Here is a 15,551-nt window from a genome sequence, read left to right on the forward strand (position 1 = left end):
TTCAACTAAAATATCTTAATTTGTGTTCTGAAGATTAACGAAGGTCTTACGGGTGTGGAACGACATGAGGGTGAGTAATAAATTACAGAATTTTCATTTTTGGGTGAACTAACCCTTTAATAAAGGCCTTCTGAAGCGAATCGATGCGTTTGTCTAAAAAAATATCCATATTTAACAAGTAAAATTTTGAGCTTGTGCTAGACCGCCTTCCGTATTCAAATTACGAAAAAAAAACGGAACTGGCGTTGTGTCAGTTTAGCTTTTTCCGTAAGTTTAATAGGAAAGGCATAGGACATAGCGTAAGCTTTTTGAACTGCGAGAGGTTTACACTTTTTTTGTAAGTAGAATACAGAAGGCGGTCTGGCAGAAGCTAGATATTTTACTTCATAACTTAAATGTGGATTTTTTTTTTTTTTTTTTTTTTTTTTTTACACAAACGCATCGCTTCGCTTCAGAAGGCCTTTATTAAGCTGTGTGGAGTACGTTTATGATGGATGGATGTGGATGGATGCACTTACTTCAGCTCATACTCGTTGATCCCGCTCACTGCCATTATAAAGCTCAGATGAGTCATTATATTTATTAATATTTCTCCGATTGTGTTCATCAGACAGAAGAAAGTCATATACACCTAGGATGGCTTGAGGGTGAGTAAAGCTTGGGGTAATTTTCATTTGAAAGTAAACTAATCCTTTAACTCGCCATACTAGCACCAAAAGTCTTACAACTGCAAGGTAAAAGACAAGCTCAAACATCTCAACTTGATGGAACTTAGATAAAACAAGTTAAAGCAAATTCTCTATCATGGCTTTATTAGAAACACTGTCAATCATTTTTCTTCATCATGAACTCACAAACAACCTTATTAAGTTCATTGTGGTTTAACCACATGCACAATTAGGACTGCTCCCATTTTGATCTCACTTCTCCTCAGTTCACGTACAGCTTTAATTTAAACACCACAGATCATCTTACTACCATGGCCACAATGTGTAGTGATTTATGCTGCGGTCCATAACTTTTCCAGATTTGATTTTTTTTTTTTTTTTTACTTTTTCAAAGTATTTACCTTTGCTCCTGCCTGTTCCCTGAAGGTGCTAGATGACGGTGCAATAAAAAGCTGGACTTGAACTCATTAATTTTCTCTGGCTCCTCTGGAGAGCTTTTAAGGCTTAGTATGAGTCTGTGTTTTAAAGATGCTGTACAAACAAAAACACTGCGCCCTCAGTGTAAATCTTTTTCAGTTTGCTTGAGACCTGCCAGTTCTTGCCAATAAAAAGAGGTCCAGAGGAGAAAGAGAGAGTGGGGGGAAAGGATAAAAAGACAGGCAATTGGTAGTAGTGAGGAAAAGTACAGCTTCCTCATTAAAACTGTATGTGGGTGTCTGATTATGCATGTGTGGATTGATGCCCGTTCATACTTGTCTGTGTGTGTGTGTATGTGTGTGCAGGAGAGGTTGGATAAGACACGGGAGGCTCTGACAAATGGTAGGAAGCAAAATCATGGCTTGAGTGAGAGACTACAGAGCCTGCAGAGAAGCCAGGAAGAGTCTGAACTCAGGGTCTCCGAACTGGACAAACAGACACGTGGCCTGCAGGAGGTTGTGCACACACACACACATACTCTTACAGTTTACACTGTTCTAAAGGGTTAGTTCACCCAAAAATGAAAATTCTGTGATCATTTACTCACCCAAAACCATAAGACTTTCATTCAAAACACAAATTAAGATATTTTTAATGAAACCTGAGAGATTTCTGTCGCTCTTTTGAAATCCATTACACCAAAACTTTGATACTTAAAGGGTTAGTTCACCCAAAAATGAAATTTCTGTCTTTAAGTACTCACCCTCGTGTCGTTCCAAACCCATGAGACCTTCGTTCATCACAAATTAAGATATTTTTGATGAAATCCGAAGGTATCTGAACTGAACCACACATAAGCAGCAACGTCATTGCACCTTTTGACGTCCAGAAAGGTAGTAAAGACATCGTAAAAATAGTCCATGTGACTACAGTGGTTCAACCTTAATGTTATGAAGTGACGAGAATAAAAAAGTCGAGCGGTTTAATCGAGTCTTCTAAAGAGAGACAAACGCTTTATGTTATGAACAGATTTAATTTAGGTTTTTATTAACATATAAACATTGATCAATGCAAATACTTAAAGCACATCAAATATGGCTAATGAACGTGCTTGCTTGATGCGCGAGAACCAATGAGGCTTGTTCTTGCGCATCAAGAAATTATGAGCTTCCGTTTACCGTATTTGTGGTTTCATTAGAAATATCTTCATTTGTGTTTTGAAGATGAATCAAAGTCTTATGGGTTTGGAATGACATGAAGGTGAGTAACTGATCACAGAATTTCCATTTTTTGGTAACCTATCCCTTTAATATAATTTGGTCCTTGCAGGCACATGTATCAAACATACTGGAAAAATTTTGCCTTCCAGGTGATATAGCAGACATGGCAGAGTTTCCAAATTTCTTTTCTCCATTCCAGTAAAAACCACAAAATAAAAAAAGAAAAAGAAAATTAAATTAAAAAAAAGAAAACACAAAGAAGTACACTATGATATACTGACTTTATTTTAAAAAATGAAATTCAATGTTATGAACTCTCGCACATTACACTGTATCTTAACCAGACACAAACACTCTCTGTTATCTCTTGAATGTGAAACATTCTAATCCAGAAATCTATGTTGATCTACAACCAGTTCTGTTCTGGACAGCCATATAGATGGTGTCTATTCTATGGTCATCTTTTCTAATTATCTAGGCTGTGAGACAGAGACAACAGGCTGAGCAGGAGGTGCAAGAGAGGTGTGCACTCCTGCAGGGAGAAAAGGATCAGCTTCAGGAGCAGGTGGCCACCCTGCAAACCACTGCACAACGGCTGCAGGGAGAGAAAGCTGAGCTGGAGAGGACACTACTGCGTCTTGGAAAAGACAGGTCCTCTCTAAAACGTACCCTGGAGAAGGTACATGTCACAGCCTAGAATAATGACTTTCAAATACAGTTTGTTGTGTATGTCATCATCTGTGATGTTTAATCTGTGCAAACTAATCAGTGTCTTGTCTGTACCTTGAACTAGTATTATTGGGGGAGGTAAGTTTTGCATGAAAGCTTGTTTGCCGTTTTTGTGTGTGTTTGCGGATCACCATCTTGTCTTGATGAGTGAAACATACAATAATCCTGATGGATTTAGCTTGAGCTGAAAATTCTATACATGAATGTACAGCATGTGACAGTAACTCACATCAGATTTCTATACTTGATAAATTTAGCATATGTATGCGTGTGCAGGTGAAACAGAATCGCCAAAGGAAGGAGATGGAGGTACTGCATGCTGACCGTGAGAGAGAACAGCAAGAACAAAAAATCCGAAACCTAGAGCAAGAGTTAAGCGAGACACAGGCCGAAATTCACACACTGCAGGTGATAAAAATATTTATGAGTATTATGACATTTATAATGAATGCATGGATCAGAATCTAGTCCACTCAAATTTTGAAATCTGATCTTAAACGGGTTATGACATTAGCTATAAAATTTTCCTTGATTTGACATAAGAGGTTTCTGTACAATTAAAACAATTAAATACAATTAAGTACAATTAAAAGTAAGTATTTATTTAACCAAGCTCCAAAAATGGTTTGTTTGGATATTGTGAGATTTGCGATGTCACACGGGCAAATACATTTGCATAAAATACATAGCAGGGATGGGCAAACTCGGTCCTGAAGGGCCACTGTCCTGCAGAGTTTAGCTCCAACCCTAATCAAACACACCTGAACCAGCTAATCAATGTCTTCAGGATTACTAGAAGGCTACAGGCAGGAGAGTTTTATCAGGGTTGGAGCTAAACTCTGCACGACATTGGCCTCTCCAGGGCTGAGTTTGCCTATCCCTGTTCTAGAGCAAGTCATCGATGAATAGTTTTACATCATCACACCACAGGCCCCACCCACTGGCGTTTAGTCAATAACAGTTGACACCTGTCTATTGATGGTTTGGCGGGCAAAACAAGGCTTTCCTCCATTGACCGCCTGTCATTTTTACCAGGTTTGTAGTAAGATCTAATATAGTAAGACAGTGATATTAAAAGACCAAATTCAATATATACCTTATTGATTATGCATACTTTGCACAGGCAAACAAATGAACACAGAATATTAATGCAACACAAGGTTTCTCGCCTTTTTTCTATCGAAAACCATTATAAAGAAAACGCGTTGCATTCATATTATGGGCTCATCTGCTCGCCTGTATATAGTATGCATCATCAAAAAGGGTTAAACTGAATTTGATCATTTAATATCACCGTTTTAGTACATCAAGGCACTTTAAGGGTGGGTTGCACTAAGGATTCTTTAGCCTGGCGTCAGTTCACCCTCCGCCTATGCTGCTTGCCTTTTCAGCCCTTTCATTTCTGTGTGGTTAATCTGTGTTTAAAATTAAGTGGTGCAACACAACTCGATTTAAAATAAAACCCAGATCAACAAATCCTTGATTAGTGTTAAACTTTGCATTTTTTTTACTCCTTATTGGTACAACCCACCCTCTTGTTTTTCACGTTAACTTTATAAAAAAAAATCGTCCCGCTGTTTTTAGTTATTGAAATCACTGCAGGTGCTGTATATGGATCACAAGTCCCCAAAACTTGCATCTTGTTCACATATTTTTCTTTTTAAGATGGAAAATTGACAGGCTTGTGCTGCAGTTACATGGCTGTTTTGCCCTCCGGGGCTCCACGACAGTCACGTGACTGAAAACTATGAATATCGGACACGAGCATTGCATCAAAAGCAAATAGAAGCCATTATAAATCACTGACGCTGTGTACACTGGATACAGTAAATGCCCGTCATTTTTGGACAACATCGACAAATAGTTTTACATCATTGCACCACAAGCCCCACCCACTGGCGTTTAGTCGATAATAGCTGACACCTCTCTATACTGGACACGAGTGTTGCGTCAAAAGCGAATAGTACCCATTATAAATCACTGACGCTGTCTACACTGGTTAAAGTATATGCCTGTCAATTTTTGACGTGCTCCACAAGCTTGAGTTTGCTGACAATAGGACAAATAGATGAGTGAAAGAATGTTTGCTTTGACGCATCCTGTTTAAACAACACATTTGTGTATCTGTATTCACATTTGTGTCTCAGCAATAAGTGGATATTTGTTATCCCTTAAAAATGGATCATTTCAGTTAGTTAATAAAACTTTATTAACATTATAAGTGAACCTAAGTGAACATATGTGATCCTGGATCACAAAACCAGTCATAAGTTGCACGGGTATTATTGTAGCAATAGCCAACAATATATTGTATGGGTCAAAATTATCGATTTTTCTCTTATGCCAAAAATCATTAGGATATTAAGTAAAGATCATGTTCCATGAAGATATTTTGTAAATTTCCTACCGTAAATATATCAGAAATGTATTTTTATGAGTGGATATGCATTGCTAAGGACTTCATTTGGACAACTTTAAAGGCGATTTTCTCAATATTTAGATTTTTTTTCACCCTCAGATTCAGGATTTTCAAATAGCTGTATCTCTGCCAAATATTGTCATATCCTAACAAGCCATACATCAATGGAATTAATATTTATTCAGCTTTCAGATGAAAAAAATTACCGTTTTGTGGTCCAGGGTCACATATTAAAATAATAATAATACCTGTGATGTCTGGCCATTCATTCAAGGTGCTTCGAAATGCTGGGATAGACTCCAGCTAATAAAATATTATATAATAAAATAATAATAATAATGTATTAATGCTAATAATACCTAGTTTTTACATTTTCTGAAAAAAAAAAATGATTGGTACTTTGTCCCAAGTAAACAAAGAAGCCCATTTAAAGTCTGGTTGTTTTGAAAAGTATAGATGTACAGTTCTTCTCAATAAGCCACATGATTTGAGGTGTTATTCATGCCTGTAGCCTAAACTGTGAGAAAAAAAGTTTAATGCCCAGGGTTAGGGGTTTATTCAAGTGAGCAATAGTAATACTGTGTTACAAAGCATCATTAGTAATATAAAATGTGTCATATTCCTTTTCCAGCTCTTTTTGTTTGTCTATTGGATTTGCCTGTGACAGGATGTTATGTGTTGTCTCTGCAGTCCCAGATCTCTATCTTGGAGCAGACTCACTCCCAGAGGCTCATGGAAGTGACAGCTCACCACAGGCAAGAGCTGGACCTAGAGTCAGAACGGATGAGGGACTCCCAGCAGCAGGCAGAGAGAGCACTGGAGGCTCGGGAGAAAGCTCACCGCCAGAGGGTCCACTGTTTGGAGGAACAGGTTTGAGAAAGCTATAAAGATGTGACCACATCTACATTTACATCACATTCAAAAGCAAGAAGCCTCTGCTGAATACATGACTGCTTTTGCAATAACAGTTGTGTGTTTCTTAGGTTTGCACACTGAAAGAACAGTTGGAGCAGGAGATGAAAAGGAGGCAAGCATATATGAAGCAGATGCTGAGATTGGGGCTCTAAAAAACACAATGGCTTGGGAATTCAGCCCACAGTGACCAACTGACAGCTTTTTGACATGTTTGTAATCTCTCAAAGGCCAATGAAACAGGGCCAGTGCTTACGTGGATGGACTTATGCATAATCAAAAATGTTACACACGCATACTTCACACACTTTGGTTTTAAAAACACACAAAATCACTGGTCTCAGGGAGAATTGTTGGACTACATTTGCACAAATACTTTAAGTAATCCTGATTCACACCATAAGAACCCAATAACAACAAACAAAGAGATCACTGTTTCACCAAATGCTTCTCAATTGCCAAATTGTTTTAAGGATTTGTTCAGCAAGCTGTTGAAACAGACTATAAATCTGCCTAAGTCTATACCTGTTCATCTTAGAGCATTAAGCACAGTTTCAATTCATTCACCCCCCCCCCCCCCCACACACCATCTGTACCTACCTTAAACATCACACCCAGGTCCCCAAGCTGTGTATCAAACCACACAATTATTCTCTATTTACTTTCTTTTTAACTTGGCACTCTGTAACCTAAATAATTATGGTGATCATTATTTAATCACACAACCATTTAGAGAATAAGATCATCTTGTTTTAGTAACCGATTAGCTAAATTACAGCTAGAGTGAATCAGGACAGAAAATGAATTATATCTAACCTACAAATGTTGTTTTCATATTAATGTGTTTCTATATGGTGTTTCTCTTATGGGTGTTAAAATTATTCTTAATCACGAATTATACTGTTACCATACAACTGTTTTGTTTCATCACAAAGTCATTTATTGAGTCAATAAAACATACAAACAAGAAAAATAACAACCAGATTGATGTATGTGGTCTGAATAATTGCTGTCAGGTTTTGCCATATTTTGGATAACTGCTGTAGTTTGTACAATGATGTGTACAAATAAGCTATAACAACTTATAAAAGATCCATGTGATGTTCTGGCTCCATGATTTAATTCCTGCCACTAATGACCCCCTGGGTAAAAAGAATTTCATTTTGTTTTAGGGGAAATTCTCTCAGGCATATTTAAAATCGAATGTCTTGTGAGATTAATTTGCAGTAAAGTTGATATTCAGAGAGTAAGCAAGACTTCAGTACATCTCAAGTCCAAACCAAAGGGCTTTTGCATATTTTCCTCCTCTTGAACATGCATCTTGAGCACAATATACAAGGAGTGCACTATGTATGCATCATATCACATGCCAGATTCTGGAACTCTTACACTGCCATGTGGTAGTTTGTACAACACTGAGACATGTGCTTGTGGGTAAGGGTATTTCTCAGCAAAGGTTAAGAGCAGAGGAGAGTGCCCTGTCAGAGTCTCTTTAAAGCAGCCCTTTGATTACCATAGCTCCACCCAGTGCTTATCCAGTTACCGGTCTCTCCTCAGCTATTGGATGAGAGTTCCTAATCATGCAAGGTAGTGAATCCCTGGGGGGGTGGGGCTGGGTTTGAAAGAACTCCTTTGGCAGGCAGAATAGAGGTTTTATTGAGGATATTTCTAAACTAACCATCAGGGACCAAGTCACTGGATTGTAAAAAAAAAAAAAAAAAAAAAAAAAATAGAGCCGAATCACTCTGCTCCCTCTCCTCCTTTCTCTCTCTCACTCTGTTCATTTCAGTGAGCGGCACGGAGCACAGCAGCTCTTGAGCACCCAGCAGCACACAGAATGCAAGGAATCTACCCCCTTGTCTTAGACCAACAGCCCAAGTACCAGGGCTGAGAGAAGATCTGAGAGGAAACAAAGGGTGGAATTAGAAACTAAAAGAGGAAAGTTTACAGAAACAGGGAGAAGAAAGACAAGGAGAGTATCACTGGTTGAGCATTTGGCACTGGTGTTTAGAGTTGTCTTCTTGCCCTCTGTAAGTGTCCAGGATACTAGTCCTCTCCTCTCCATCCCTGTGCAGACAAGGTCATGGGGTGGCTGAGGATACCAGTGCTCTCCATGTGCATGCTTCTTATTTTGCTTCATGGCGTGGAGGCAGCTGTACCTCTGGAGGATTTCTACCCATTTGGGCTGGATGAAGGTGACTCCCAGACCATCGAGCAAGATGATGGGGGATCAGGACTGATAGAAATATCCGTGGCTTTCCCTTTCTTCGGAGAATGGCACACCGGACTCTATGTGAGTACAGATTCAATGTTTGTATTTGTATGTGTGTGAGTGTTGTGCAGGAGAATCAGGTCTTTCATTCAGTAGCTTAATTGGTTTGTTTATGTGTCTTTGAGGGAAACAGAGCCAGGTCTTATAGCCTGAGATTGGATAATGAGCCTCTGGACCACAACGTTTTTACATGTTACATATGGCCCTACACAGTGACTGAACTACTGGATGGTTTTTAGAGAAAAGATGACAGTCTGTATTGCGGCTGCAACACATCTGCATAAACTGTGGTTTGAGAGAGTGAGAGAGAGAGAAGAAACAGCAAGAACGACTGTCATGAGGAGAACCAGCGAGTGTGGCGAGTGCTCTGATAGGTCTCGGTGCTTTGATCATAGTTGCGTCCTGCTTTTGGTAGGGCGAGAGCGGCTTTGATCTGTGTCATGTAAGCTTCTCAGCCTCCGCAGGGGAAGCTCCATCCTCGTAAATTAACACCATCTGTTTTGATGCAGCATCCCAGTCATTCTGCCTCCCAAAATATGCTGCCCTACCCGAAGCACTCATCTTTACTACCATATTTCCATCCCATTCCCTGGCCGAGGTACCACGGCAACAGAGGCTACGTTTCCAGACTGGTCTGCGAGCAAATGGATGAATGAGATCACAATCCCAATGCAGCGGACGATTGACACAGCAGACATGCCACAGAACCATTCTCCCACCCAAGCCAGTACATGTCATTCAAACAACTGTGCCCTCACAACTTTGAGGGGTAATATTGTGTTTCCTATTTTAAAGTCATGAAGTCACTTAGATTCATGTTCTGGCAAATGCAGCTTGCTGAAATAGTGCAGGGTTGTCTACAGAACTTAGTTTAACTTGTGATGCATCTGTGCGTCACCCTGAGAGGTATCTCATATCTCAGAGCACAATGTAAATATTAATGTGAATTGGAGACAAGATAGGACCTGCTGTGGATAGCAGCGAAGATCTAAAATTAGATTAGCTCAATGTGATAGAACAGAAGAGGACTGAAGGTACAGTAATGGGTGGTAACTACAGAAAGGGTGCACCGAGTACAAACTGGGAGGTAACTGCAGGTCGATCTGAATAAGATTTTGCAAGTCACCGGTGCATTGAGGCATGCGACAGCATTAAAATCACGGTCAAGATTTCTGTAATGCGCTCGAGCTGCTTGAACAGAATCAATTACACTTCAGCTTTATTGCACGCTATAGCCACATGTTGATCTCTTCCACAAGAGAGCTGCTTTTGAACAGGTGAGATTTCAGAGGCTACACAAGGGCAGATCCTCATGGATAATTTCTTCCGGAAGGGCATTCCAAGCCTTCGGGGCTTGGAAAAACAGAAAAGCTCTTGAACCAAACAATTTTAGGTGGTTCTTGAGAGTTGTCTCAGGGTATTACTGTAAGAGCTTTCCTAAAGCGAAAAGAAGGATCAGTACTGCCTGCTATTGCATGTTTCACCTCCTCACCTACTCTCTTTGTCCACCCCCAGTCATCTTTCTCACATTTGCTCATTCACTTCATGATAATTTGAATAGCATTTATAATACTATAACTAGGTCTCAAAAATACTGATCTCTGCCTCAGCTTCAAGGCAGTTTATTTTTTACTGGCAGGGATAACAGGGATTTGTCTTTTTCTTAACAACTATGGCCCTGCTTCCACCTGGTATTAAGATGTGTTTTGGTCGATCGGATAACAAGTGGACGACGCTAAATACAGGGGTAAATGGGGTGTAAAACATTTTGAGCTTGTCCACTTTCGACCACTTCCAGAGTTAGTCGAAAACGCATTCAACCGGAGTGTTTTCATAGTGGAAACGCTCATTTTGTCGAATGTGTTCAAACAGCCAAAAAGACCATCTACTCTCCGCCTACTGACCTAACGTCATTAAACATTATGGGAAGCGCGCTAGCCAGACAGGATTTAAACTTTGTAATCTGAAGACCCAAGTTTGGTTTGAAGACGAAAAATGTACCAAGCACAATGTTCTCTCACCATTCCTGATTTCTAACACATACTCACCACGTTCGGCTTGGTCTTGCCTGCTGCCTATGGAAAGCTGCTGCTCTGCGTATGTTTTTCCGTCGCCTTCAGGCACGTTCATAAATTGCGCAGGCTTATTTTTTCCATTAGATCGAAATATCTGGAAAAAAACCATTTACCCACCCATAGACTCTCCCCTCGAAGAAATCAGGATAGAAGTGATTGATAGTGGACAAAAGAGACAGATTAAAATATCAGGTGGAAACAGGTATTTGTCTCCCTCATCCACTTTTGATCCGATCTACCAAAACGCCTCTTAATACCAGGTGGAAACAGGGCCTATATTCCTGTGTCCAATTTAACTTTTTTTGGCATGACAATAAGTTTTCAGAGCTGTTTTTTTTTTTTTTTTTTGAATGAATGAATGAATGAATGAACTTTGTTCTAGGCTTTGAAACTAGGTTTTATTCTCAAAACTAACTCTTAACTCTTTTGTTAGGCTGAGGAAATGTATTAAAAATAGCTCAACTAATACAATACAAGTGGACAGATTAGTTTCACGGTATACTGTTCTACTGCTATAAATTACATAGAACATAAATATATACTACTCTGTTAACCACATTTGAGCCTCATCTCACCAGCAAGTTCTTTGCCATCCAGAGCCTAGATGGTCACAGTGCCTGATCCATATGTCCTCTCTGCATGACCCTTTATCAACTGATAATTGTCCAAAATATCCTGTTTCTTGTTCCACAATTCTGTCTAGTTGTTTGGGTCTGAGAGATTTCACATGTAGCTGTGACCTCACCACTCTCCCCTCATTTACCCTCACTCATCCTCTTCCTCCTCCTCTTCTTCAGCCTCAGATAACAAGTTCAGGGGTCTTCCCACTGGACCTGTCCAGCTGCTCTAGTGAAGAAAGGAGAGATCCCTTTAACAGAACCCAGATGCATCTGTAAAGTGTCTCAGGGATGCCAAACAACGCAGGCTCTCAATTAACTAACCTTATGAACGACTGGGATGAAGAGCAGAGAGGATGAGATCCAAGACTAGAGAGGAAAGCACAACATAGACTTCCCCAGCAAATGTAAAAAACAGAAAGCTTGAAATTATTGTGAATGAAACTGGTTTAAGTTTTGATGGGGAACAGAACACCATGGCTTATTTTCGGGGACCACAAGTTAAGAAACCAATACCTCCCAACAAGTTGTTTGTATGGGAAGCTATAAAAAGGATGTTTATAATTGTATTAGGCATAGAATTGTTCATCCAACAGTTGAGTCAAAACAGAAGAGGGAAAATGATGGGGACAGAAAGATTTGAGGTTTCACGGCACACTGAGAGGACATCTGCTAAAGCTCATCCTCAGCACTATAACACTTCATGTTTGCGCAACTATAGAGAGGCAATCTTCAACCTTTAGGGATTTTCTCTTTATCTATTTTTCTCTCTATGCTTTTTGCTCCTCCTCCTTTTCACTTAAGTAGCCCAAATATTAGCTAAGTATGTGAGGTCATATGTGTGATTTTGTTAGGAGCTGGGTAGCTTAGCGTGTATTGCTTTATGTCAAGATAAGTCATATGTTATGCTAAGCTTTGAGCTAATATTTGGACTCAGTTCAATATGGGCAGCCACTGAAATTAATTTTTCTATACTGAGCTTAAGTTGTTTTTCCAAGAGTAGTGAAAATCTTTGTATATTATTCTAAGATATAAATGAGCGCAGTGCCATACGAAGGGTCATGGTTTGGCATTCTGTGGAATGCCAGTCATGATAAAGAATCCTACCCTGGCCACACAAGGGCGTGGAGCAAGAGGAGCCAAGGTCACTCATACAAACATATCCACTTCAGCTTTTTCCTCAAATTACTAGGAAGAGCAAGTATAAGTTTGTGTGTTAAGATCCCATGTTTTTCCAAGCTGATCTTTGGGCACCTTTTTTATGGAGGGATTTGTTTTGGCATCCAGGTGATCATTTATTTTAGAATTAAAATGAATTAGCTCCAAGTTGCACCATGTAGACCTAGAAAGAATATTTAAAAAATAAATAAATAAAAAGAGCAATAATAATTCAGTTTATATGCCTAAATTATTTTGTGATTGATGACGCAATGATGTTTACGCAAATCTGATCTACCTCATCAAAGCTTTTGTTTTACAGTGTTATAGTTTGTATCTGTCAGAATTTTTACATCCAAGATAGCTGGGATGTTCATACAAGATATGATTGCTTTTATTCAGCTTTAGTCTGTGGTTAGATCCAACTACTCCATCCTACAGTACTTTTAATAAGATACCAGGTCATGGCGGAAAAGCAGCTAGATTAACCTCTTCCAGATGCTACAAAAAGATCACAACAAATGCCAACACATATTACAGCACCAGAGAATAATCGCTAATGTAGTGCTTAGTGAGATTTCCGCTGCTAATTTAGCAGCAAGGTAAGCAATTTCCATTCATTACCTCCGCACACTGTTGCTACTACCTCTCCAATACTTGCACAGGTCAAAATGCTGCTGTCCCAATTGGCTATACAACTCTCTTTTCCCAGTTTGCTGCTTATATCATTAGCATGCAACGGTTTAGTACTGCAGCCCATTCTCAAGTGTTTTGGTCATTTGTGAAACATTTACACTAAATCACACTTTGGTTCCTGTCAAGGGTTTGTATCTGTCAGTGAACTGTGCCTGCACTTTCCATTCCTCCATCGTTTCCATCTCTCCTGCATCTCACTCTTTGTCTTTTCTTTCATTCTCCTGCTCTCACAGGGCTCCTCTCAATGACCCCAGAGTTGTGGCCCTGCAGGCTTCACTCTGCTTCTCCATGTTAACCACACTCTTGCCACAGCACGCTGATGCAGAAAGGGGAAGACTGCGGTCGGCCAATTAACCAAGCACCCGAGTCAGGCCAAACAAAACTTCCTCTACTGTTTTTACAGCAAAGGCCTCAGAATTATGGTTTCCATACGCATGGGGAGGGGAGAAGAAAGGCCATGTGTCTGACATTACCTTTGTTGCTGTTGCTGCTGCCAGAGTTGGGTGCAGATGAGGGAAATTAAGGGACAGGGTAGCTGGCATTAGGGGACGAACACCTGGAGAGGGGGTGTGACAAAGCAGGTGCAAACTGACTAGCATATGTTAGACCCACTCTCTTGTTGTAGCTCTGTGCTGATTGGTGGTATTTCTCTAACAGAAATCAAAGAACAGTTTAGGTGAAAAATTATTTCAAATTTCCAATCTTCCCACTGAAGAACTATTGAGGAAAGTTTGGTTGCAAAAACTACACTTAAATGGTGAAGCAGGGAGCACTGGCACAATTTATTTGCTTTCACATTCATATCACTTTAGTAACACTTTGCCCCTGTGAATGCTTTAAGGTTTCTTATATGTCAGCCTGGCTGGACATTCATCACAGGAGTAGACTCAGTCAACAGAGCAAAGGCAGTGGTCAGCAAAGCAAGTGTTGGGCTCTGTGGTTATTTTAGAGGCAGTTATAAGGGCCTCACCCTCTAAAACCACTTTGAGTAGACCGGAGCCAGGGCAGGTGTGTCAGAGTGTGCATGCGTGTCTGAACAGTGCTCCGGTTTTCTCAGCTGCAAGACGTGGATGTCTGGCAGAACAAGGCAGCTGTCTGTTCCCTGATGGGGAAAGGATACATCTGCCACAGGAGCCTGCCTCACTCTTTCATCCTGCAATGCTACTGCTCACTCTCGAGTGTCAACACACTGCTGGACACCTCAGCTTGTCTCCGCTTATCCCCAGTCAGCATGTTCCATACATCATAAGCATGAGATTACTGTTCCAGGCCCTTCGCAATATCTACTCCAAGAGTCACTACAACTGAGTTTTTGATGGTTTGAAGTCCTCCTGCATGAAAAAAATCATTTGATTTCTGTTGGTCTACGTTTTCTCGACTCTGCAGTACTCCTGAGTGAACTAACCCAGTCTCTGTCATCAGGTATACTTGAGTGTGGAAAGAATTTCATTGAGATGAAATATGTTATGTGTGCAACTCAGAAAGTGAATGTCCAAACATGCAGCTCATGGTGTGGTAAAGCTTCAGCAGTGGAATCTGGGAATAAGTGCCAGGAAGGTGAGCTGAAGGAAGCTTTGTGTGCCGACTCTGCTAACCCCGAGCATGTACTTGCTCTTTTTTTCCCCTCGTGTCTTGTAGGTCAACAACAATGGCCTGGTGTCTTTTCTAAGGGAGGTGTCCCAGTTTACTCCTGTGGCATTCCCTATTGCTGGAGACCGCAGGGTGGTGGCTCCGTTCTGGGCAGATGTAGACAACCGGAGGGCAGGAAAAGTCTTTTATCGAGAGAGCAAAGATCCCGCTATCCTGAGAAGAGCCACTACAGACGCTAATCGTTACTTCCCTGAGTTCCCTATGTTTGTCACCACATGGGTGCTGATTGCTACCTGGCACCAAGTCACATTTTTTGGTGGCAGCTCAATAACTCCGGTACCAAGTTCATGTCCTTTAAACTACCAAAACCAACACAGCATTTGTTTTCTCTAGATAGAAGACCATCTAACAGATTTTCTCAACTCTGGCCCTTAAGTTCCACTGTCCAGTGGAGTTTAGCTCCAACCCTGGTCAAAATTGAACTCTGCAGGACAGTGGATCTCGAGGGCCAGAGTTAAGAAACCCGGTCCCACTTTATATTAAGTGTCTTTAGCTGCTATGTACTAACATTTAAATTAATCTTTTGATACAATGCACTTATTGTGCATTGTATCAATGTATCACATGTATCAATTGTATCACATTTTACATTGTACTTGTATTTAAAAAACTTATATATTACATCTGTAATTATTTTTTGTAATGACATTTACAATTACACTGTTGACTTTCTTTTACCCCTTAATCCACCCTTAAACCTACCCATACCACCAAACGT

General features: G+C 40.2%; 2 protein-coding genes across 3 annotated transcripts in view; both read left to right on the forward strand.

Moving 5' to 3' along the window:
* crocc2 (ciliary rootlet coiled-coil, rootletin family member 2) overlaps positions 1-6,955 on the forward strand; it is a 61,443-nt gene extending 54,488 nt beyond the window's left edge. For both annotated transcript variants that reach the window (XM_048199680.1, XM_048199681.1), the window contains 5 exons: positions 1,451-1,600; positions 2,784-2,984; positions 3,311-3,442; positions 6,144-6,323; positions 6,437-6,955. In XM_048199680.1, coding sequence (XP_048055637.1) covers positions 1,451-1,600; positions 2,784-2,984; positions 3,311-3,442; positions 6,144-6,323; positions 6,437-6,520 — 747 coding nt within the window. In that variant the 3' untranslated portion in view covers positions 6,521-6,955. The remainder of the gene's footprint in view (positions 1-1,450; positions 1,601-2,783; positions 2,985-3,310; positions 3,443-6,143; positions 6,324-6,436) is intronic.
* Positions 6,956-8,196: 1,241 nt separating this feature from the next.
* sned1 (sushi, nidogen and EGF-like domains 1) overlaps positions 8,197-15,551 on the forward strand; it is a 42,028-nt gene continuing 34,673 nt past the window's right edge. The window contains 2 exon segments of the mRNA XM_048199682.1: positions 8,197-8,658; positions 14,822-15,109. Of these exon segments, the coding sequence (XP_048055639.1) occupies positions 8,449-8,658; positions 14,822-15,109 (498 nt within the window). The 5' untranslated portion in view covers positions 8,197-8,448.

This window comes from Megalobrama amblycephala, linkage group LG8, assembly GCF_018812025.1.
Source record: "Megalobrama amblycephala isolate DHTTF-2021 linkage group LG8, ASM1881202v1, whole genome shotgun sequence".
In the NCBI taxonomy this organism is placed as follows: Eukaryota; Metazoa; Chordata; class Actinopteri; order Cypriniformes; family Xenocyprididae; genus Megalobrama; species Megalobrama amblycephala.